Genomic DNA, 23,433 nt, shown 5'->3' with positions numbered 1-23,433 from the left:
TATTTATGATTTTTTTTCTTTTCTTCATTTCCGTCTCTTCTCTTATATTATTTTGTACGCATTGCTGATTGTTGCTTCTCAGCAACAGCCAAGTTTACGAGCAAACGTGTCCCTCGCGCAAAACTTTGTTGCAGCCTTCGTGTATCGCGCAAGAAGTCAACACTCGGAATTCTCATTAACGCGATAAACAGGATGAGGAAAGAACGAAAAAAATGAGAGAACAGAGAGGGATGAATCGGAGGACTTACAATAAAACGGAAATAAAAAATACACGCAATTTATGATCACTGCCAATGGCGTATCGCTGACGTCGTTTTTTCGTTATCTATAGATGTCTTTCGCAACGTGGTTTTCCTCGGGATAAAAAAGAAAAGCAAAAAAATGAAGCCCCGTGACGACTCGCGGGCTTTTGTTCACAATACTGCCAGCGTAGAGTCGAATTTTCTGTCTTTTTAACAAAAGAGAAACTGCAACGTACTTCTATTGACGTAAAGTATATGCGTGCACAACCATTCTCGTATACATAGATACACATACACAACACGCACGTATTAACGCATGTCAAAATATTGACAAAGCGATAAACGTGCCATCTTTTGGTTTGTTTTCTCCTCCACCCCCCCCCCCCCCTTCTTGATCATCCTTTGCAAACATATTTAAGGACCAATATAATAGAGAGAGCAGAGGAAAAACTCGTGTACACCAGAGCGAACAAAAATCTGAAAGCAAAACTTTCGATTGGCTGCTTTTCAGATTTTTACCTGTTTGGTTGTACACGAGGCTTTTCTGCTCTTCTGTCACATTGGCCCGAAGTTTGTACATCACGCATTTAACGTACAGTTTTCTTTCAATTCCGTTCAATAGTGGGTCGATAAACGCGATTTGCTTGGTTTAAAGCAATTTTATAGAAGCAAGCGTACTTTACTCTTTCGTTTTATAATTTCTTTCAGGATTAATTCTCTTTTTTGTGACTATTCTCGTTTTCCAAACTTTTTGAAAATAGCTGCCGCTGCAAGACCTGCCCTCGTCGGATCTGCGCTCGAACGAGAGAGATTTTTATCAACAAATTACGTACATTCACATTTGTACAATTGCATTCTATGTACACGCCCGCACGCACACACTCACTTACAAGTTAACGCTCCAGCAAATGCATCGAACTCCGACTTTTACTATATCGGTCAAAGTGGCATAGTTGCGACTATCTCAATTTTTCCTACTAGACATTTAAGTAATTGTAACACTACCGTTATTCGATTTATTACAGTCTATCGTTTATATGATTAAATTGAATTACATTTAAAAAAAGTCATTTATGATCTATTCAGAAACTGATACGGAGGTTTTGGACGTTTGGAAAAGCTTGAATTTTGAGGTTATTGCATTTGCCGGGCGACTATTTACACATACGAAACACGACAGGCACGTAAAATACGCGTTATATTCGAAACAGCGCGTCTCTTGTATCTAATGGTATCGTATATTATTACTTGTATAATACTCGAAATTATTGTTAAACGGGGATATTTCGATTTGAGACTGGAAAAGTGGGGACATAAATACGAAAACGGTAAGGGAAAAAGTTGCGGGCAATTCGCGACTTCATTCGGCATGTAAAATGAGATTTGCCAGCGCTTACGTTAACCCGGCTAGGAGATCTAACCTTTTCGGTAAGAATTCTTAACGATTGGTGCTTTGGAATGTATTAGACTGAATTATTGTTGTACGTTTTAGAGACGGGAGTTTTTCTCCGATCCGATAAATAATTGGTAATCATTATTTCTATTTGGAACGTTTTATATAATACGTATATAATATAATATGAGCGCTAAGATGCATACGCAGTGCACACAACCTGACATTCACAAAACCTACACACACACACACACACACTTACTATACACGCAAACGTATTCAGGCAAAAATATGCGCGCGTGCAATGTGACAAAAATCAAGCAGAATAGAAAACTCTTTGTACTTTTAGCGATTATTGGACTAAAGTGAGCCATAATCACACAATATTCGCTTTACTCGAGGAAGAAAAAAGGATAACTTCTATGAACACACACTCACACGCGTAAATCAGCGCCGATTCTTCGCCCGCGCATTAATTAGATATTGCTGTACTCTACTCTGGGCACACGCGAGCAATGTATACATCAACAATATTATATTCTAACGATTATTAATGAATAATGTACAATAATTTTATCGATTGTAAGAGAATAAAAAACGAAATCTTTAAGCATATAAGCGATCAAACTCCGAGGAAGTTGAGATTGATGAGAAGGAGTGAATCCGGCAGAGTTATAATTAAAACTAATATGTCGGATGATGCGAGTTTTTGTCATTAATAATCGATGTATAGGAATGAACGCAATGTTTTGCTATCTATTAACCGATTTGCATCTGACGAACGAGTACGATATTCACCGTAACGTTTAATATAAGCAGTTTATATTTGTTTGTATTATTCATTTTTCGTTATTACCAGACTGCTTACTCAACTACAGATTGAACATAACCTTACAACACGTACCAACTCTGGTACCTGCCCCCGCCATCCTTTCCGTCATTGGCTATACTCGATACTCACCATGATATTTAATAAGCAGTTTACATCAGTTTGTACTATTCGTTTCTCGTTTTTGTCACAAACTGCTTACTCAACCTTGTCAAATTGAAAATAAATTAAAAGCCAGCTGGAATACGTGTATTACCTTTCCGGCTTTCCTGCTATTGGCTGTTACTTGAAAAGTGCACACATTTGCAGTAAAAACAAACAATATTCATATCGCCATCTTGTATTATAGTTTTAAGAAAATAGCGTCCGAAAAATACGCTGTCGTTCCATTATTAGTTATTTAGGAAAATATGGTATGCATTATATCGTTTGAATTGTCATTATAATGGAAAGTAGCGATATAATTTGAGTTTATCGATACATTTGCACTCACGTCAGAAGCAAAATGGATTCGACAGAGACTGAATGACAGAGTTTAAACTGTTGCACTGTACTGGTTTTTATTAGAGTACTGTATTCACAACACAAATCTCCACTGCTCCCGTTGACGAGAACATGTTACTGAAATATGTTCGTGGTCTCATTAGAATTAATTCTATTACCCTGTTATCATTAGAATTCCAGTTCCCTACTTTCAAATCCTGCTCATCGACTGCTGACAAATTTGTTCCCTCTGCTGTTTTCGACGCACGTTTTGCGAAACTACTTTAGTCTTTTATTTACTGCCGCAGCAGGAGGCGGTTTTTGAGGTTATATTAGTGATACGCTTGTAATCCATTAGGATTAAACAGACATATGTATACTCAGGTACAACATACTTGCAAGATTTATTATTAATTATGTATGTACGAAGAAGGGAGCAGTGGCAGGGCACGAGAGAGACGAGTGAAATAAAAAATCATTGATTTACACCGAAATGTTGCAAATTAATGTCAAGTGGATGTATTGCGTTACCAGCAATTATGTGTACATAGGACATACGATAATTAAGGTTAGTTTCACGAAAAGAAAACGAGGAGAGAGAAGCTCTGTTTCGTGAATCTCTACGAGTAATTAATTATTGATGAAGCGCGAATTTTGAGGTTAGGTCGGGGGAAGTTACGTGTACATAGAATTAAGAAACGTTGGAAAGGGAACGTAACGATAAGCGTGAAAGATAAATTTACACAGAGATACCGAAAGCTAGCTTTTTAAATTAGCTTTGATCTATCCCTTTCATTTAATTACTGTGTTCCGAGAGCAATGAGGAAATGGAAACATGGCCAGTGCGAGAAAGACTTTTTTATGATATTGGAAGAAAAAATTATTCCAAGCTATGTCCAACGTTATTCACACGTCCATATTATATTGATAGCTTAGATATACATAGATGCGTTAATGGAAATTACTTATTTGCATAAAAGCAACGAGCAAACGAACGTCCATCTTGTTATATTGAAAACACAAACTGTATTGTTGCTTCAAATATCTCTAATTTTATTTAGCATTACCGTCAATAACCTACTTTCCTTTTAAAACAGCTACCAGTGAAATTAATTATAAACTTATATAAACGACGTGTCTTAAGTTTGACGTAGTTCTCCCAACTATAATGCAACATGTATTTTATATGAAATCCATTTTGAATTGCGAGAAACGTGTGTTAATGAACTTTCATTACTGCCATACTCTGCAGCAATGAAATATGTTTGAAAAATCTAATTTTAGTAACTAAACATGGCAGGTTAAAGTTTATTAAACTAAAATCTCGCTATTCAAATAAAGTTAAGTGGTTTTTTCCACATAAGTGGTAGGCTATCTTGAAGCAAAGAAGCAAATGGCGGAGAGTGAAATTTGTTCTGGAAAAATCGTCGATTATCGCGGCTAAAACGAATCGTTCAGAGTGGTTCTCCTGGATCGTTGACGATCCTTTCGAGGACCTATTTGTTCTCCAGTTAATACATACAAATACATGTATACATATTAAACAAATATCTATATTTTTTGCTTGAACAAAAGATATGTGTCCGCTGCTAGCAGACGTTGTTGACATTTTCAACAATATACCGATCGCGGATTGTTTGGACAAAATAATAGCGGGTAAAACGTTTATGGGGTATCAGGGTGTAGAATAAATACGGTTATTGCGCCTACAGAGAGGATATAAAGTCATATTTTTGGAAGAGGTTCGATTTTGCAATGAGGATTCGATGATTTTGCCAGAATTTTGAATCCGACATTTCCGAACAAGTCTCAAATGGTTTGCCACGAAAAGAGTTACACTGTTCAAAAACGTAATGGACGCCACATATTACCTACCTTGATAAAATTCCCAAAATTAACACGACGAATAACGATAATTTGATAATAGAAAAGTGTAATAGCTTTCATTGACAAGTGCCAGTTTCCTCTTTCCTCTACGGTTGCTCAAAGGTGAAAAAGCAACCCGATATATTGTATAGGAGCAGAGAGTTGCTCGTAGATGTGTTACTTGCAATTAATAACGATCATGATGCACGAGAATGTGAGATAACGCTATCCTTTTTCATCTGTCTTTTCTCTTTATCTCTCTCCTCTCTCTCTCCCCCCCCCCCCCCCCAACTCCTCCACCATTAGATTTCACGAGAAGTTGTAAGAAAAACACATAAAATCTGACAGTCGGTCAACATAACCTCAAACTGTTAGCCATGAAAGAGCTCCTCGCTTACTTTCCTACTCGCCCTTGCTTTTGTTCTCAAACGTTTTCTTCTTTCTTCTAGTAGATTAATTAACAATAATTTAACCGTTATTCTTCATTTTCAATAATAACCATTGGTTTATTATTGATTTATTTTAATATTAATAAGATTTTACTTTATCGTACTTTACCTTTTATCATATAGTAGTTATTTGTATTATTATTATTATTACCATTATCGTTAATATCATTATTACTAGATATTATTATTGTTGAAGTCATCAATTGTCATCGCCATTTATGTATTATTGATTATCCTTAATGGATCGTGCAATATTTAACAGCTTCGATTAAATTATCATTCTTTCTATTGTTTTAAAGACTATTAGAAGAGTTTTTGTCTACGCTGCAATTTATTGTTTAAGAGAGAAAGGGAAAGGGAGAAAACGAGGGAGATAAAGAGAGCAAAGAGAGAGAATGGAGAAATAGTCAGGAGATGAATTGTAAGGAAAATCTTCTTTGTCTGTTGTATATTATTTTTATTTCCATCTTTTTTATATAAAAAGCAAGATCGGCATGGACCGTGCTATGTATGGATGATGTTCCGATACTAGAATAAATCTTTCAAGAAATACACAAAAACTGGCCTCGTCATTTTTGCACATTTCTCATTTTTGTGCCCCCTTTGTGCATCGTGTATGCTTCTCGAATTTGTGTCATCTATATGCGCTACGATTATGTGTTTTAATACCGCTAAATTAAGATGCATACGCTAAACCCATTCGGGCGTATACTGTTTTTTTTTATTTCATTTTTGTTTCAAACAAGCTCTATTCACTTCAATCTTTTTGGACAGATAGCATTATTGTACAATATGACACATATGTACGAGTAGCCTTAAAAGAGAGAGTGAATCAATCTTTTAAGTTTACATATTTTAAAGTAAATATTCGCCATTACCATGATGAATAATTGAATGTTCAATGTAATTATTCCTGCTACAACAAATTCACTAGGGTTTAAACTTCTCATCATTATCATTATGAGCAGCTTTTTTGATCTTTCTGGTAATTCATACCATTTACCTTTACATCTATAATTAGACAATACGTTGTTAGAACGTTTGAAAGGAAAAATTATTTAAAAAAAGTGTATAATAAATATTTTACAACACTGAACATTTGATTTTCCTTTACTAATGCAATAATAGACGTTTACTCTACATCCTGCACACATACGCATCTTTGCAGTTTCCGCAGAAAATTTTCCCTGGGCACTGAAAACTTTCTGTAGTACCTGCATAAATGCACATCTGTGTTTTGCAGTTTTAGCTAACAAGAAAACTTACGCAGATACATAAATCTGACTACTGTGATCAATCAGTAACTGGCCAGGCAGAGCGTTAAAAAAAATTCTGCCTGTTTGAACAACGGATAGTGATCCATATTTTATTCGTTCGCTAGGATCATCGTTGCTCATGACGAACTAAATTTTAAATAGAAAAGGGAATTATCGATAAACGCATGAAATTAGATAGATTCAGTACGAACCTTAACAGCTGATGCACTTGCGACGAAAACACCGGCTGCAACATCACTGAATAAAGCTACCTTAAACGTGGAGTTTAATTGTTCTCCATACCTCGTAGAGAGAAGGTTAATAAAACAGAACCAAACGACGAGGAAAATCAGGTACAAAAATGATAAAATATGAATACTAATAAAAGTTTCGTGATGATAGATTGAAAGGAAAAATTAAACTTACCTAATACTTTTCAAATGTAATTTAATGCAGGTTTTCAATTCAAAATAAATCATTTGATCTATAGTAGTAAGTGCATCCTCTTCCATTGCTTGATGCCTTTTAGCTTCGTAGTCCCGAATATTTAGTTTCTCTAATTTATGACTTTTTTGTGAATTTTCTTTGCTTTGTTCTTCTAAAAAATGAAAATGGGTAATAGTGGATTTGTGTCGACTCACCTTAACACGGTAAATAACCCGCAGCAGTGGAGGGTAAGCGTCATGTACAAAGCATCAATCGCAGCCAATATGTGGGCAGCGCACGCAATTCCATAAAATTCCATTGTCAGAATAAGGAAAAAGTGCTTGTTGGTATGAACATAAAAATCTCCTGGGAATATTAATACGTAATTTCTGGATTCATTTAAAGGCAAAATTAAATCCAGCATTGGTGCGATGTAAGATCCCAAACAGGTAGACATTAATGCCATGTAAATAAGAACTTGAAGAGATTCAGCGTCATCAATTTTTGTTTGTTGAATTTATAAAAATAGTATTATTAACAAATTTCCCTCACCTGAATACACAATCGTTATCAGTCTTCCCGTTTTCGCGTACTTTTTGATGATAGACAACTCAGATTCTTCCTTTTTAAAATCTTCCCAATCCTGTTGCAATACGTCCAAAAGTCTTCTTATCTATTAAAAAGATGTTCCCTTCGATTAATCATGATATAAAGAGGAACGCGATATTATTTTCATTATAGATCATTTTACTTCGTCAATATTGTTAATTATGATAAATTCTTTACTGATACCCATGACACCCCCACTTAATAATGGTAACACTGATATGACTAAATCAAAATCGTGCAAATTGGTGAACAGAGCTACCACCTGTAGATAAAATATGATCGAGATAAATAATATTATCAATATATGTTTACGTTACATTTACAGACTCCACGGACCTCGGGTAATAATATAAAACCCATGATTCCAGTAAAAAATATTATTTTTAGAATTCTACTAGTAAAATTATTTTGATAGGGCCAAGCGCCACAGATAGTTAGTAACGTTTTCAGCTCCTTGTAATGGGAGTTGTTAAAATGATCCATTGTCACTGGTTGGCAGCTGGGAAGTATCTACCGATTTAAAAACTAGTTGATGTAGAAGCACTGGTAGATCTTCATTGGTGATTCTGTTGAAAGACCTGATGCTATAGCGGTTAAGAAATGTATCATACCTTCTACAATCTTCAATTTTTCAGTAGTGTCTATGAAATGAATACTTCGTACCAAAGCATAAACAGCTTTCGAACATTTTTCTCAAAGGGATAATTACATGAAATATAACAAGTTCTATCATCAAGGGTTATATTCTTGAAAATTCAAAGAGAATTGTAAGAGATCTGATAACTTTTTTTCAATGAATGCTTTTCAAAGTAGCTCCCATTAATAATTTTCAATAAGAACCCAGGTTCTTTGCAGTATTTATAAAGTTGCTTGTAGGAGAGAGTAGGTAAGATTCATTTTTACTCGAAAAGCTCTATTGTACATACGTTTAGAGGTGGGTCAATCAGCCTACCTCCGTTTCAGCTAATTATTTTGTCATGATGCACCCTTTTCTTGCTTAAAAGAGGTTTGAATCTATGGCAATTAAATGTATAGCACAGATAGCATATTATAGCAATACGCATGCGAAAGCAGACAAACGGAATGGAGATGCGCAAGATGAAAGAAACTTTGTCTTAATTCACGCATTCATAGTGAGTAGGAAAGTAGTAAGAGTGGGAATTGTGGGAGCAGGAGAACGGGGAACTCAATCAGTTGACTAGGACAAGTCGAAGTGAGAAGACGATGGATACTTGGAACATGTTTTTACGTGATTTTCGAGCTATTTTATTAATACAATTTGTATGGTATGTACGTTAACTAGTGTATGAAATTATTTTCTTATACTTTCTAATAAAAGTTTATAAACAAATATGAATTTAGCGTTCCTGCACATTCATACAGAGAAAGCAATTATGAATTCATTGTTTTGAGCCAATTACTAGGGCGCCATTAAATGGTGTCATGATATTTATTTGATTCTAAATTTTTATTTAATATTGACTCTAAATTGCAAGAAAATAGTCATGTGCTTAACATTTTTAAAAACAGTTTTTTAGATTTAAAACATTAGAATTTTTTTAAAAATGATTTTGACTTTCTTCTGGCATAAAAACAACCCTTATAACTGTTATGTCCTCGTTACTTTGTTACATTATCTTTGACGTATTATGTTTCTTGAATTTGTACCATGCATGAGACCAGCTGTTCTGAGCTCAGATATAAAGTCACCAAGATTCTTCTTCTGCATCTATTATAATATCGGCTAACGGTGCAGTGAAGCTTCGATTTATATTAATAATTTAATATGCTAATACTAAACAGAGCTGCTAAACTAGGTTTGTTCAAGTATCTATTAGTTATTAATTTCTATTATAACTAAGCTCTTCATTTCATTACTTTTGCGTCGATAACATTATAGTGGAATATGACAGGCAGGTTCGAGTTACCTGAAAAAAGAGAGTGAGATTGAACAGTGTACATATTTGATTGAGGGAGAGAATAGTAGTATAAATTTACTGTTATAACGATCATGCTAAATTTATGCATAAGTAATTTCAATTTGAATAAAAAGTTTATTTCGCTGACATAAAGCCGACTATAGAAACTATATTTCCTCGTTTAAGCCCTTTTCTCATTTGCAATTTATCGATGATATTTTTTAATATTCAATTATAATTTATATTTTACATGATAATTGTATAAATATTCAAGTCCAATTTACAATTTGGTCTGTGTTATATGAATTAAAAATTATTATTAATAACAGAAAATAAATAGAAATCTCTTTGTAGAGTACAAAGAGCTTTTTTTTATTTAAATCGTAATTTACTAATTTATTGAATATAATTATAGCTCGTAACACGATCGTTTTTAAAAAAATCTCGTATATACATATCATTAACCACTATATTAAAATAGTTAAGCGCGGGTGTCTTGTAAATTTGCACATATACATTTTTTACTCCGTTTGAAGGTCGACTTCGAGTTGAAGAAAATTCAATATGAAGATATTCCTTATATTATTGATATGGTTTTTTAAAATTCTGGTACCAGCCTTTCAATTGCTTTATAAACAAGCTTTACTCAACCTTATAAACAAATGTCAAATAATGTACACTATATGAAATGTTCATTAAAATTAAAAATAATGCAAAAAAACTGTATATATTCCCATTCTCTCCTAATACACGATTTCTAGAAATTTTAAGAAATTACGTCGACACCCTCACTCAATCTATCAAATTTACAAATTTTAAAGGAAAAATTTGCCATTACCATACTGAATAGTTCAATATTCAATGTAATCATTTCTGCTACGATAAATTCACAAGGTCTCAAACTCCTCATCATTATCATTATAAGCATCTTTTTATATTTATCTGGTAAATTATACCATTTACTCTGAGATCTAAAATTACGGTATGTTAAACTATTTGAAAGAGAACATTATTTAAAAATAAATATAAACTTATGTGTGGTGACATTGAAAAAAAGAGGTTAAATTAAATTTCTGCTCAAATGTGCATAGGTGTAAACCCTAAGCAGCAAAATCTGTCACAATTACATAAAAATGACTGGATTTCTAATAAAAATAACGTAAAAGTAACCGATTTTGCTACCTGGGACATGCTTGGATACCGAGACAACTTACGCAGCAATATACACCTGGCTGCTGTGATCGTATATTAACTGACCAGGTAGAGTATTAAAAAAAATCCTGCCGGTTTGGGTAAGGTAGATGGCTCCATACTTTATTCTTTGACTAGGATCATCGGTACTCAGCACAAACTAAATTTTACATGGGAATAAGAATAATTGACGAAGAGATTTACTTAAGATTATATTTATTACGAACCTTAACAGCCGATGCACTTGCAATAAAAATACCTGCTGTAACGTCAACGAATAAGGATACGTTAAACATGGAATTTATTTGCTCTCCGTACCTCATAGAGGGAGCAAATAAATCAAGACCAGTAAATGAGGACAACAAAATAAAAAGAAAGTAAAAAAGACGTATAAATGAACAATTCTTGGAAATAATTTGGGTAAACTTTAGGCTGCCGATATTTTTGTGTTAAATTGGTGGTTCTTTCTCCTAAAATCTTTATCGATTCAAACATCTTATTTCCCGAGTAAACTACATACAGGCTTTTCTAAAGCCACTAAGTGGCTTTAGAGCAGAGAAATGGAATTTAAAAAAAGTTCTTTTCTATTATTTTTTACGATATTAATTATTTTTTTGCAATATTATTATTTCACGCTATCGGTATTATACCATTAAAAATTAATAATATACTAGAGCCAAATTTGTGTGGTTTTACCGGCAGCCTAAAGGTTAAGCACAGTAAGAGCTTACTTCACACTTCTTAAATGTAATTGAATGCATTTTTTCAAGGCCAAATGAATTATTCGATCCTCATTAATTGCCATATTTTCTTGCATCATGTGATGTCCTTTAGCTTTGAAGGTCCAATCGCTGAGTTTTTCCAGTCTCTGACTTTTTTGAGAATTTTTATTTCCTTATTCTTCTAAGCAAGCTAAAATGCATAGTGGGGTGCGGTTTTTGTGACGTTTCCACTCACCTTAACACCATAAATAATCCACAACAGTGAAATGTAAGGACAACGTACCAGGAATCAACAGTCACTATTAAATGGCATACACAGACCAAACCATACAATTCCATTGTCAGAACAAGGAAAAAGTACTTATCGGTATGAACATAAAAATCCCCTGGAAATATTAATGCGTAAGTTCTGGATTCGTTTAAAGGAATAACTAAATCCATCACTGGAGCGATACAAGAGAGTAAATATGTAGCTAATACTGCTGTGTATGTAAAGACTAAAATAAAAAGAGTATCATTGAGTCTTGATTGGATACTTATATATCAGTGCTTTGTAATAAAATATTTATCTCACCTGCAATTGTAACCGTTACTTGCTTCCCTGTCTTCGCGTATTTCTTGAGAATCAATAGTTCGGATTCTTCATAGCAAAGATCTTGCCAATCCTTTTGTAATCCGTCCATAAGTTTCTTTACCTATATCAAAACGTTGCTCCAATCGATTAGTCAAGAGATAGGAATAAACGCTACTTATGTTTCTTATTTCTTATAGAGCATCTTACTTCGTCATTGTATCCAAATATAATAAGTCCCTTACACAACCCCATAACAGACCCGCATAATATTGGTAACATTGTCATGACAAAATCAAAATCTTGTAAATTTTTGAAAAGTGACAGCACCTATTTATATTGATACACAAAATGAAATGGGTTAAATTTTAAAGGAAAACCATAATTTCTCAAACTATGCTGGTATGTCTGACCTCGGGTATTATTAGGAAAACTAAACTTATTGTTATAAACATTATTCTTGACGTTGTACTAATTCGATTAAGCTCATAGGGCCATCCGCCACAGATAGAAAGGAATCTTTTTTGCACTTTGTAATAGGTGGTATTAAATACATCCATCGTTACTCGTTGGTGGCTCACACGTTTCTACCTGCTTAAAAATTAGTTGATGCAGAAACAGAGGTGGATCTTCATTATTGATTCTGTTTAATGGCCTGCTGCTATGGTTATTATAAGAAATATGAAAGTTAGCTATCAAAGTTGTTAATTTTTCATTAGGGACTGCTGAAGGAATACTTGAACACAAAAGTAAGAATAAATTTTCAACATTTTAGCCAAAGTGGTAATAGTTCAAAGCACAGAATGAACTATTACCAAGCAATGTATTATCGAAAATTCAGAAAGAGAATTATAAATGGTATAAAGACTTTTTAAATGAATTCTTTTTAAAGTAGTACGTATCAATGATTTGCAATAAAGGGATATAACAGTTTTTGCATTTATGCTGCTGCCTATAGGAGAAAAAATGTGATATATACTTATTTCACCCCTTCCCTCCTTTCCCACATTAAAAAAATGTTAACCAGCCTACCTCCCTATCAACTTAATACTACTTATAAATGCACCCTCCTCTTATTTCCAAAAGGGTTTGATTTCATGGCAATTAAATCTATAGCATAAATAGCATGTTATATAAATGCGCATGCGCACTAATAGCAAGTAGATTGAATGGAAATGCGCGAAACGAATGAAAATTCGTTTTAATTCACGCATCTCTACAGCAGGGCTGGGAGTGCGGGTATAGGAAACACTCAGTACTTAGTTTAGTTGAGTGTCTCGAGGGGAGAAGATGATATACATACGTAGCTTACACAGGACTCTTTATTTACGTGATTCTCAAACCGTTTTCTTGACACATTTGTTACAGTATAAAATGTACGTTACCATAGTATTATAATTTACTTTCTTCAGAATTGTAATTGAATTTTAAACAAATTGGATATTAGCATTTTTAAGAGGTCTATGGAAAGACAGTAGTTATAAAGTCATTGTTTTAAATTAATCAGTAGAGTAACATTAAATTATGTTATTATACTATAATTAGTTAAATAAAATTTTCTTTCATATGGAGTTCACGTTTAAAAAATCACTCGCCTATTATCTTCTTTAAAAATAGTTTTTCCGAGAGAATGAAATCAATAAATACCTTTAAGAGTCCAAAAGCAAGCATGTCGCTTGTTCCAAAAGTGATATTGATTTTTTGTTTCAAGAATTAGAATCACTTATAATTTTTTATTTTTGTTAAATCGTCTATAATGTATTATGTTTCTTGAATTAGTGCCATCTTGACACTACCTGGACTAAGTTTGGTTAAAATTACATTTTTCATCTATTGTAATGTCGTTTAATGGTGCAGTGCAGCTTTTTTTATTAATAATTTCATACGCTAAAACTAAATAGCTGCTGAACCAGACTTACTTGTGTATGTATTTATTATAAATTTCTATTTCAACTTAATTCATCACTTCATTAGTTTTGAGTCGATAACATTATTGTGCAATATGACAGACAGGTTCGAGTTACCTGAAAAATGAGAGTCAGATTAAAGAGTGTGTTTTAATTGATTGAGGAAGAGAATAGTAATATATAAATTTTCTGTTATAATGATCATGTCAAAGTTATGCATAGGTAATTTCAATTTGAATAAAAAGTTTATGTTGTTGCTCTAAAACCTACTGCTGAAATTTTATTTACTCTTTAAGCATTGGTATATCAAGCCTTTTTTCATTTGCAATTTATCAATGATATTTTTTAATATTCAATTATAATTTATATTTTACATGATAACTGTATAAATATTCAAATCCAATTTACAATTTGGTCTGTGTTATATGGATTAAAGATTATTATTTAAAATATAAAATAAGTATAAATCTCTTTGTAGAGTACAAAGAGCTTTTTTTATTTAAATTGTAATATTCCGTGCATATTATATATACATAGGTACGTATGTTACTCGAAAGTCAAATTTGAGACAAATTATAGTTTACTATTTGCACATATAAATTTTTTACTCCGTTTGAAGGTCGACTTCGAATTGAAGAAAATTCAATATAAAGATATTTCTTATATTATTGATATGGTTTTTTAAAATTCTGGTACCAGCCTTTAAATTGCTTTATAAACAAGCTTTACTCAAGCTTATAAACTAATTTCAAATAATGTAACTATATTAAATTTTCATTAAAATTAAAATAATACAAAAAACTGTATATGTTCCCATTCTCTCCTAATGCAAGATTTCTAGAAAAATTTTGCCATTACCATACTGAATAATTCAATATTCAATGAAAACATCCCAGCTACCACATATTCGCAAGGTTTCAAACTCCTCATCATTATCATTATGAGCATCTTTTTAGATTTTTCTGGTAATTCATACCATTTACTCTGAGATCTAAAATTTAGTATATTACACCATTTGAAAGAGGAAATTATATAAAAATGTATGTAATATATGTGTGTGTGTGTGTGTGTGTGTGTGATATCAATGAAAAAGAGACTAAATTCAATTTCTGTTTACATGTGTCATAGGTGTACACCCTAAGCAGCAAAATTTGTCACAATGACATCGAAATGATTGGATTTCTGATAAAAATAACGTAAAAGTAACCGATTTTGCTGCCTGGGACACGCTTGGATAAGGAGACAACTTACGCAGCTAAATACACCTGGCTACTGTGATCGTATATTAACTGACCAGGCAGAGTGTTAAAAAAAATTCTGCCGGTTTGGGTAATGTAGATGGATCCATATTTTATTCTTTGACCAGTATCTTTGGTACTCAGAACGAACTAAATTTTGTATTGAAATGAGAATGATTGACGAAGAGATTTACTTAAGATTATATTTATTACGAACCTTAACAGCCGATGCACTTGCAATAAAAATACCTGCTGTAACGTCAACGAATAAGGATACGTTAAACATGGAGTTTATTTGCTCTCCGTACCTTATAGAGGGAGGCAAATAAATCAAGACCAGTAGATGAAGACAAATAAATAAAAAGAAAGTAAAAAAGACGTATAAATGAATAATTCCTGGTAATAATTTGAGTAAACTTTAAGCAGCCGATATTTTTATGTTAAATTGGTGGTTTTTTCTCCTAAAATCTTTATTGATTCAAACATCTTATTTCCTGAGTAAACTACATACAGGGTTTTCTAAAGCCACTAAGCGGCGTTAGAGCAGAGAAAAGGAATTTAAAAAAAGTTCTTTTCTATTATTTTTTGCAATATTATTATTTCGCGTTATCGGTAATATATACCATAAGAAATTAATAATACTAGAGGCATATTAAAGTGGTTTTACCGGCAGCCTAAAGGTTAAGCAAAGTAAACTTACTTAATACTTCTTAAATGTAATTGAATGCATTTTTTCAAGGATGAATAAATCATTCGATCTTCATTAATTACAGTATTTTCTGGCATCACTTGATATCGTTTAGCTTTGAAGGTCCGAACGCTTAGTTTCTCCAGTCTCTGACTTTGTTGAAAATTTTTATTTCCTTATTCTTCTAAGCAAGCTAAAATGCATAGTGGGGTGCGGTTTTTATGACGTTTCCACTCACCTTAACACCACAAATAATCCACAACAGTGAAGCGTAAGCACCATGTACCAGGAATCAACAGTCACTATTAAATGGGCTATACAGACCAAAGCAGAAAATTCCAATGTCAGAAAAAGGAAGAAGTACCTATCGGTATGAACATAAAAATCTCCTGGGAATATTAATTCATAATTTCTGGATTCGTTTAAAGGTAAAATTAAATCCATCACTGGTGCGATACAAGATACTAAATATACAGAAAATGCTGCCATGAAAATAGAGACTAAAATGAAATGAAAATTGTTGAGTCTTAATTGGACGGTATATTTTTATATTAGTGCTTTATAATAAAATATTTGTCTCACCTGCAAGTATAATCGTTATTAGCCTTCCTGCCTTCGCGTATCTCTTGATAATCAATAGTTCGGATTCTTCATAGCAAAGATCTTGCCAATCCTTTTGTAATCCGTCCATAAGTTTCTTTACCTATATCAAAACGTTGCTCCAATCGATTAGTCAAGAGATAGGAATAAACGCTACTTATGTTTCTTATTTCTTATAGAGCATCTTACTTCGTCATTGTATCCAAATATAATGAGTCCCTTAGAGAACCCCATAACAGATCCGCTTAACATTGGTAACATTGTCATGATAAAATCAAAATCTTCTAAATTTTTCAAAAGCGACAGCACCTATTTATATTGATATAAAATTAAAAGGTAAAATTTTGAAGGAAAATGTTAATTTTGCAAACTGTGCTGGTATGTCTGACCTCGGGTATTAATAGGAAAACTAAAGTTAATGTTATAAAAGTTATCCTCAAAATTATACTGATTCGATTATTTTGATAGGGCCATGCGCCACATATAGAAAATAATGTTTTTTGCAGTTTGTAATAGGAGGTACTAAATGGATCCATCGTTACTCGTTGATGGTTAAGAAATTTCTACCGGCTTAAAAACTAGCCGATGCAGAACAGTGGTGGATCTTCATTATTGATTCTGTTGAAAGGCCTATTACCATGGTTATTAAGACATAGTAGAGATAGCTCTTGAGCTCTTTAATTTTTCAACAGAGACTGTTAAAGGAATACTTGAATGTAAAATTAAGAATAATTTTCCATCATTTCTGTCAAAGTGGTAATTTTTCAAAGTACCAAAGCTCCATTGTCAAGCATTATATTAGCGAAAATTCAAATAGAATTATAAATGATATAAAGACTCTTTTAATTAATTCATTTTAAAGTAGTACGTATCAATGATTTGCAATAAAGGGATATAACAGTTTTTTGTATTTATGCTGTCGCCTATAGGAGAAAGTACGTAACATGTACTTAATTCCTCTCTCCCCTGCTATATTAGAGAAACGTCAACCAGTCTACCTCCCTATCAACTTAACACTACTTCACAATGCACCCTTTTCTTACTCAAAAAGGGTTTGATTCCACGTCAATTAAGTCTATAGCACAGATAGCATATTATATCAACGCGCATGCGAACTAATAGCAAGTATAGATTAGAATGGAAATGCGCGAAACGAACGAAAATTCGTTTTAATTCACGCGGTTATAAAGCAGGTCTAGGAGTGGGGGAAAGAAAAACTCAGTACTTAACTTAGTTTAGTTGAGTGACTCGAAGGGAAAAGATAATATACCTGCGCAGCTTATACAAGACTCTTTATTTACGTGATTCTTAAACCGTTTTCTTAATACATTTGTTACAGTATATGTGTACGCGTTACTACAGCATTACTATTTACTTTCTTTAGAATTGTAATTGCAATTTTAAACAAATTGGATTTTAGTGTTTTTAAGAGTTCTACATATGGAAAGACAGTAATTATAAATTCATTGTTTTAAACCAAACAGTATAGTAACATTAAATTATGTTATTATATAACTATTTAAATAAAATTTTCTTTCATATGGAGTTCATGTTTAAAAAGTCACTCGAGTATTATCTTCTTTAAAAACAGTTTTTCCGAGAGAATGAAATCAATAACTCCCATTAAGAGTCCAAAACCAAGCATATCGCTTGTTTCAAAAGTGATATTGATTTTTCGTTTCAAGAATTAGAATCACTTATAATTGTTTATTTTTGTTAAATTGTCTATAATGTATTATGTTTCTTCAATTTGTGCCATCCAGACACTACCTGGACTAAGTTTTGTTAAAATTACATTTTTCATCTGCTGTAATGTCGTTTAATGGTGCAGTGCAGCTTTTTTTATTAATAATTTCATACGCTAAAACTAAATAGCCGCTGAACCAGGCTTATTCGGATATGTATTTGTTATTAATTTCTATTTCAATTAAGCTCTTCACTTCAATAGTTTTGAGTCGATAGCATTATTGTGCAATATGACAGGCAGGTTCGAGTTACCTTAAAAAAGAGAGTGAGAGTGAGAAAGTTTGCGTGGTTGAAATAGGAAGATAAAGAATGAGAAAAATCGAGAGAAAGAAAATATAGGAAAGATTTTTTTGTGATAACGATCATGCCGAAGCCATGCATATAGGTGAGTTCAATTTATATAAAGTTTATTTTGCAATATATGCATTTATTTAAAACTTCTAAATGTCCGGCTCCACACAAAATCTGTCAAAGACATCACCTGATCTATAGTTGTTCTATAATAAACTTCAGGATTTTAGCTAATTTGCATTTTTTGTAAAATAATGTATAATAATATAATGTAGACTTTAGATTCTTTGTTGTAGGTACAGATTTTATTTCCAAGATATTATTCTTTACAAGCTTTATGTCCCGCCGTATGAACGGTGAGCTTTAAGCTGTTAATATAGGATTATGGAATTTTGTAAAGCTTATTTTTGCAAAATCGTAGAAAAGTCTAATGTATAGCAAGATTCGATATAATATAAACAGAATAATCAATAATTAATATAAATCACAATTTTCTATAATATTTTAACTTTACGAGGATATACATGATGTATTATTATTATATACTATATGTTACCTTTATTTCAATCGATTACTATAAGTGCATTATGTTTTAATATATATCATTCATCCTATAGTTTTCACTCAGTATATTTTGCTGTTTTTTTTATTTACCCCAATTCCAACTTTTTATTTAGTATTTGATTCAAAATAAATACAACAAAATATCTTCACCCTGTCCTCGCTATTTATTATTTCTGAGAGTGGAGAGAACTTAAAAAGGTGTAAATGTTTGTGCATCTTATTAATACTATTGGCGTTCGTGCTTTTTTATTTATTAAATAATAATCAGTCATAAATTATATTGTCTCAAATAAACTGTACTGGATATCTCGTTCATGTATAACTCAACTTTTAATACTTGGCTAAAAAGTCTGTCCTCTTAAAAAATAGCCTACATAAACATTCAAATACAGATTCAAAAGTCGTCTGGTTCGAATATAGAATAAATCTAATTATTAATAATAACATTAAATTATAAATTTATCTTTAGAGCACAGAGAGCTAGAATATTTTTAATATAAAACTTACTTTTTAATTTAAATTTTAATATTTCATGCAAATTGAATAAAGAGGGACACATTACTCACAAAATAAAATTTCAGACGAATCGTCACTTTAACAGATTGTTGAACCTATAATCATGGCTTCTCACTTGATCGTTAATCAAAGAATGTTGTGTGTATACGTAATATTATTAATATGTTAAGTGCGGGTTTCTTATGATTTTCCACATTTCTTTTACACTGAATTAATGTCGAATATGAGTTCAAGAAAGTTCAATACAAATTTCCTTTTGTCCATGCAAAAGGTCGTTACGTAATTCGCGACTGCCCAGGAAAATGAAAAAGTTACTTCGACACCCGCACTCAGTCTATTAAATTTGCATATTTTAAAAGAAATATTCGCCATTACCATACTGAACAGTTCAATATTTAATGTAATCATTCCTGCCACGACAAATTCACAAGGTTTCAAACTTCTCATCATTATCATTATAAGCAGCTTTTTAGATTTTTCTGGAAATTGGTACCATTTACTTTTAGATCTAAAACCATTGTACGTATATTGTTTGAGAGAAAAATTAATTATTTAGAAATTGGAATATATCATGCCTTATGACCTCAGTGAACAAGAAACCAAATTCAATTATTCTGGTTATATTACTGAAGTCATGGATATACGCGCGAGGGCATACGTTTAATTAACAAAACAACTTACGCAGCTAAATAAATTTGGCTACTATGATCAAACAGTAATTGACCAGGCAAGTTGTTAAAAAAAATTCTACCAGATTGGGTAACGTAAAGCGATCCATATTTTATTCGTTGACTAGTATCGCCATTGCTCATCACGAACTATATTTTATGTGGAAAAAATATCATTAATAAACGCTTTTTTTCTGGATAGATCCTATACGAACCTTAACAGCTGATGCGCTTGCGACAAAAACACCAGCTGCAACATCAGTGAGTAAAGCTATGTTAAACGTGGTGTTTAATTGTTCTCCGTACCTCGTAAGAGGAAGATTAACAAAGACGAACCGGAAACAGATGGCAACGAGGTGCAAAGAAAGTAATTAAATAATATATACCTATATATACATAAAGATTTTTTGATAATTTATTTTTAAGGAAAATTAAACTTACTCGATACTTTTTAAATGTAATTTAATACAATTTTTCAATTGAAAATAAATCATTTTATCTTTAGTATTTACTGCGTCTTCTTGCATCGCTTGGTATCTTTTAGCTTCGAAATCCCGAATATTTAATTTCTCTAGTCTCTGACTTTTGTGAATTTTCCTTGTTTTAATCTTCTGGCAAAATAATGATGAATAATATTGAATTTGTTCACTCACCTTAGCACTGTAAATAATCCACAGCAGTGAAGTGTAAGTGTCATGTACAAGGCATCAATCGTCGCTATTACATGAGCACTGCACACCATACCATAAAATTCCATAGTCAGAATAAGGAAAAAGTGCTTGTTGGTATGAACATAAAAATCTCCTGGGAATATTAATACGTAATTTCTGGATTCGTTTAAAGGTAAAATTAGATCCATCACTGGTGCGATGTAAGATACCAAATATGTAGACATTAATGCCATGTAAATAGAGACTATACAAAATTTAAATATCGTCGATTATTATAGACCCTATATTTGTGAGCGTTATAATAAAAGTAATACAATATTTATCTCACCTGTATATGCAATCGTAATCAGTCTTCCTATTTTTGCGTATCTCTGGATAATCAATAATTCAGATTCTTCTTGTTTAAAATATTCCCAATCCTGTTGCAATTTGTCCAAGAGCGTTTTTATCTGCTCGAACAATGTCCTATTGGATTAATCATGACACACACACAAAAAGAAGTAATTTTTTGTAAATATAAATTGTCTTACTTCTTCAATGTGGCAAATAATCATAAATCCCTTGCCAATTCCCATGATACCCCCGCTTAATATTGGCAACACTGATATAATAAAATCAAAATCATCCAAATTAGTAAAAAACGCCACCACCTAAAGGTAAAATACGAAATAAGTAACATGATCAACGTCGATGTTACTTTCAATCGCAAGATTGAGTGACCTCGGGTAATAATATAAAACCGATGATTCCAATTAAAAATATTATTCTTAAATTTCTACTACTACTTTTACTTTGATAGGGCCATGCGCCACATATCGACATCAACGTTTTCAGCTCTTTGTAATAGGAGCTGTTAAAACCATCCATTGTTGCTCGTTGATGGTTAAAATGTTTCTACCGGTTTAAAAACTAGTTGGTGCAGAAGCAGTGATGGGTCTTCATTAGTGATTCTTTTGGAAGACTTGCTGCTATAGTGATTAAGAAATATGATATAGCTCTCATAATTTTCAATTTTTCAGCAGTGACTACTATGAAGGAATACTTGAGTACAAAAGCAAAAAAAGTTTTCAAACATTTTTGTCAAGGGGATAATTTTGCAAAGTGCATGGAAGAAGTTCTATTACGGAGCGTTATCGAAAATTCAAAGAGAATTGTAAGTGGTGTAAAGGCCCTTCTTTGAACGAATACACTTTGAAAGTAGTAAATATTGATGATTTCTACTAAGGAGACAAGATTTCTTTCAGCACTTGTCACGCAACTCCTTTTACGAGATAGTACGTAACGGGCATTTAAACCTTCGCGTAATAATTGAATATTAGAAAGGTGCCAACCAGTGTATCCTCCTTTCAACCTATTATTCTTTCATAACGAAACTTCGTTTTGCTCAAAAGAGGTTTAACCCGGCAAATTAAATTCATAGATTATGTATACATTCGAGGAGCGAGCATTTAATATGAAAAAAGCATGGGCAAAGCGCGTGCGTACTAGCAGAAAAGGGACAAGAGAGATGCGCGAAAAGAGCGAAAATTCGTTTTAATTTGCGCATTTATAGAGTGCAGGATTAGGATAAGAGAGCTGAGAGAATCCGGGAAATCTTAGTTTAGTGGGGTAACTTGAAGTTAGGGGATAATATATTCGTTCGATACACACTTGGATCTGTTTATTCGCATGATATCTGATGTTAAAAGAAATGCTTGCTGAATTAATTTGACAATACCATAGTTAAAAATTTAGGGACTGGGATAATTCGTTTTATCTGACAGAGTGCCAATTGGTACTTCGCATTGAACTTCCTAGATACAAAGAATTTTTTTTCATTTTAATTTTAAAAATATATTTTCGGGTTTCTACAGTGATTTCAGCCTTTTCTGTAATCCTTACATCTTTTATCGATAAATTTCATATTCCTTAAGCCAAAGTTGACGACTGATTAAGGACAATGTATATCTTTATTGCATAAGAGTCTTTTCAAAACGCTTCATTATTTGCATTCAGAAAGATTCTATCCAAAATTATGATGACTCTAATAGTTACGGGGATACACGTTTTCCTGAATCTGTATGCTTTGAAATTTTTAAGCGTTTTAACTAGTGGACCATTACCGATACTGATAATTATCATTAAATATTACAAAATACGTAGCTGTGCTGTAACTTTAAAAATAATAAGACAATTGTCGGTATCCTTAAAATTAAAAATGTATATAGATATACTCTTATCTTTGATTGCAAAGTCTTACATCTACTGCACAGTGTGCACTGAGTATGTTTCCATCTCTTTATTATTAATATATGAAAGTAGAGGGTAGAAATATACTCAGTGCGAACTAGTGCAGTCACCCTAATTTGCGATTATAATTACACTAATAAACTATATTTGTCGTTAACTTCGACCCTTCGACCTTCGGCTCTAACGATACCGATAATTGTCGGTAAGTTGATATACAAAATTGACCTACTGATTTCGCTATCTATTAAGTGCAGAGTCTATGAAATACTCGTGGACCAATAGGAAATAGGAATTTTGTTCCTAAACTCATCAAACTTCAAATAATAAAAAAAATAACTTTCTTATCTTTCATGCTTTCA

The 23,433-nt window shown here is 32.4% G+C and overlaps 5 protein-coding genes across 8 annotated transcripts; all 5 read right to left on the bottom strand.

Moving 5' to 3' along the window:
* Window positions 1–132: 132 nt before the first annotated feature.
* Window positions 133–7,410, bottom strand: LOC136775711 (odorant receptor Or1-like). The gene is made up of 5 exons (XM_066730719.1): window positions 7,160–7,410; window positions 6,945–7,085; window positions 6,731–6,821; window positions 6,529–6,665; window positions 133–6,273 (listed from the first exon to the last, which is right to left on the bottom strand). Exons 1-5 carry the CDS (start codon window positions 7,408–7,410, stop codon window positions 6,078–6,080), a joined length of 816 nt encoding a protein of 271 aa, XP_066586816.1. The 3' UTR covers window positions 133–6,077.
* A 51-nt stretch (window positions 7,411–7,461) lies between these two features.
* LOC136775712 (uncharacterized) lies at window positions 7,462–8,417 on the bottom strand. Its single transcript, XM_066730720.1, has 3 exons — window positions 7,890–8,417; window positions 7,696–7,815; window positions 7,462–7,617 (listed from the first exon to the last, which is right to left on the bottom strand). The coding sequence occupies exons 1-3, from the start codon at window positions 8,034–8,036 to the stop codon at window positions 7,462–7,464; spliced, it is 423 nt and encodes a 140-aa protein (XP_066586817.1). The 5' UTR covers window positions 8,037–8,417.
* A 255-nt stretch (window positions 8,418–8,672) lies between these two features.
* Window positions 8,673–12,531, bottom strand: LOC136775679 (odorant receptor 10-like). 3 transcript variants are annotated; one of them, XM_066730659.1, is made up of 9 exons: window positions 12,370–12,531; window positions 12,167–12,286; window positions 11,960–12,080; window positions 11,621–11,882; window positions 11,395–11,535; window positions 10,891–10,981; window positions 10,687–10,823; window positions 10,311–10,443; window positions 8,673–9,481 (listed from the first exon to the last, which is right to left on the bottom strand). In XM_066730659.1, the coding sequence occupies exons 1-9, from the start codon at window positions 12,514–12,516 to the stop codon at window positions 9,428–9,430; spliced, it is 1,206 nt and encodes a 401-aa protein (XP_066586756.1). In that variant the 5' UTR covers window positions 12,517–12,531; the 3' UTR covers window positions 8,673–9,427. The 3 variants fall into 3 exon arrangements, with proteins under 3 accessions (XP_066586756.1, XP_066586757.1, XP_066586758.1); XM_066730660.1 differs by having other exon boundaries at window positions 11,621–11,771; XM_066730661.1 differs by lacking the exon at window positions 10,311–10,443.
* Window positions 12,532–13,864: 1,333 nt separating this feature from the next.
* Window positions 13,865–18,896, bottom strand: LOC136775680 (odorant receptor Or1-like). The gene is made up of 9 exons (XM_066730662.1): window positions 16,779–18,896; window positions 16,579–16,698; window positions 16,372–16,492; window positions 16,028–16,289; window positions 15,802–15,942; window positions 15,319–15,409; window positions 15,115–15,251; window positions 14,722–14,854; window positions 13,865–13,980 (listed from the first exon to the last, which is right to left on the bottom strand). The coding sequence occupies exons 1-9, from the start codon at window positions 16,923–16,925 to the stop codon at window positions 13,927–13,929; spliced, it is 1,206 nt and encodes a 401-aa protein (XP_066586759.1). The 5' UTR covers window positions 16,926–18,896; the 3' UTR covers window positions 13,865–13,926.
* LOC136775678 (odorant receptor Or2-like) lies at window positions 18,273–21,911 on the bottom strand. Of its 2 annotated transcripts, XM_066730658.1 has the most exons (9): window positions 21,566–21,911; window positions 21,376–21,495; window positions 21,174–21,294; window positions 20,828–21,089; window positions 20,616–20,756; window positions 20,390–20,480; window positions 20,188–20,324; window positions 19,882–20,014; window positions 18,273–18,387 (listed from the first exon to the last, which is right to left on the bottom strand). In XM_066730658.1, the coding sequence occupies exons 1-9, from the start codon at window positions 21,710–21,712 to the stop codon at window positions 18,331–18,333; spliced, it is 1,209 nt and encodes a 402-aa protein (XP_066586755.1). In that variant the 5' UTR covers window positions 21,713–21,911; the 3' UTR covers window positions 18,273–18,330. The 2 variants fall into 2 exon arrangements, with proteins under 2 accessions (XP_066586755.1, XP_066586754.1); XM_066730657.1 differs by lacking the exon at window positions 18,273–18,387 and having other exon boundaries at window positions 18,901–20,014.
* Window positions 21,912–23,433: the final 1,522 nt, after the last annotated feature.

Source organism: Prorops nasuta, unplaced genomic scaffold (genome assembly GCF_024137725.1).
Source record: "Prorops nasuta isolate Cenicafe-Biocafe unplaced genomic scaffold, Cenicafe_Pnas_1.2 PNAS00008, whole genome shotgun sequence".
Classification (NCBI taxonomy): Eukaryota; Metazoa; Arthropoda; class Insecta; order Hymenoptera; family Bethylidae; genus Prorops; species Prorops nasuta.
This window is presented reverse-complemented; position numbering and strand designations above follow the sequence as displayed.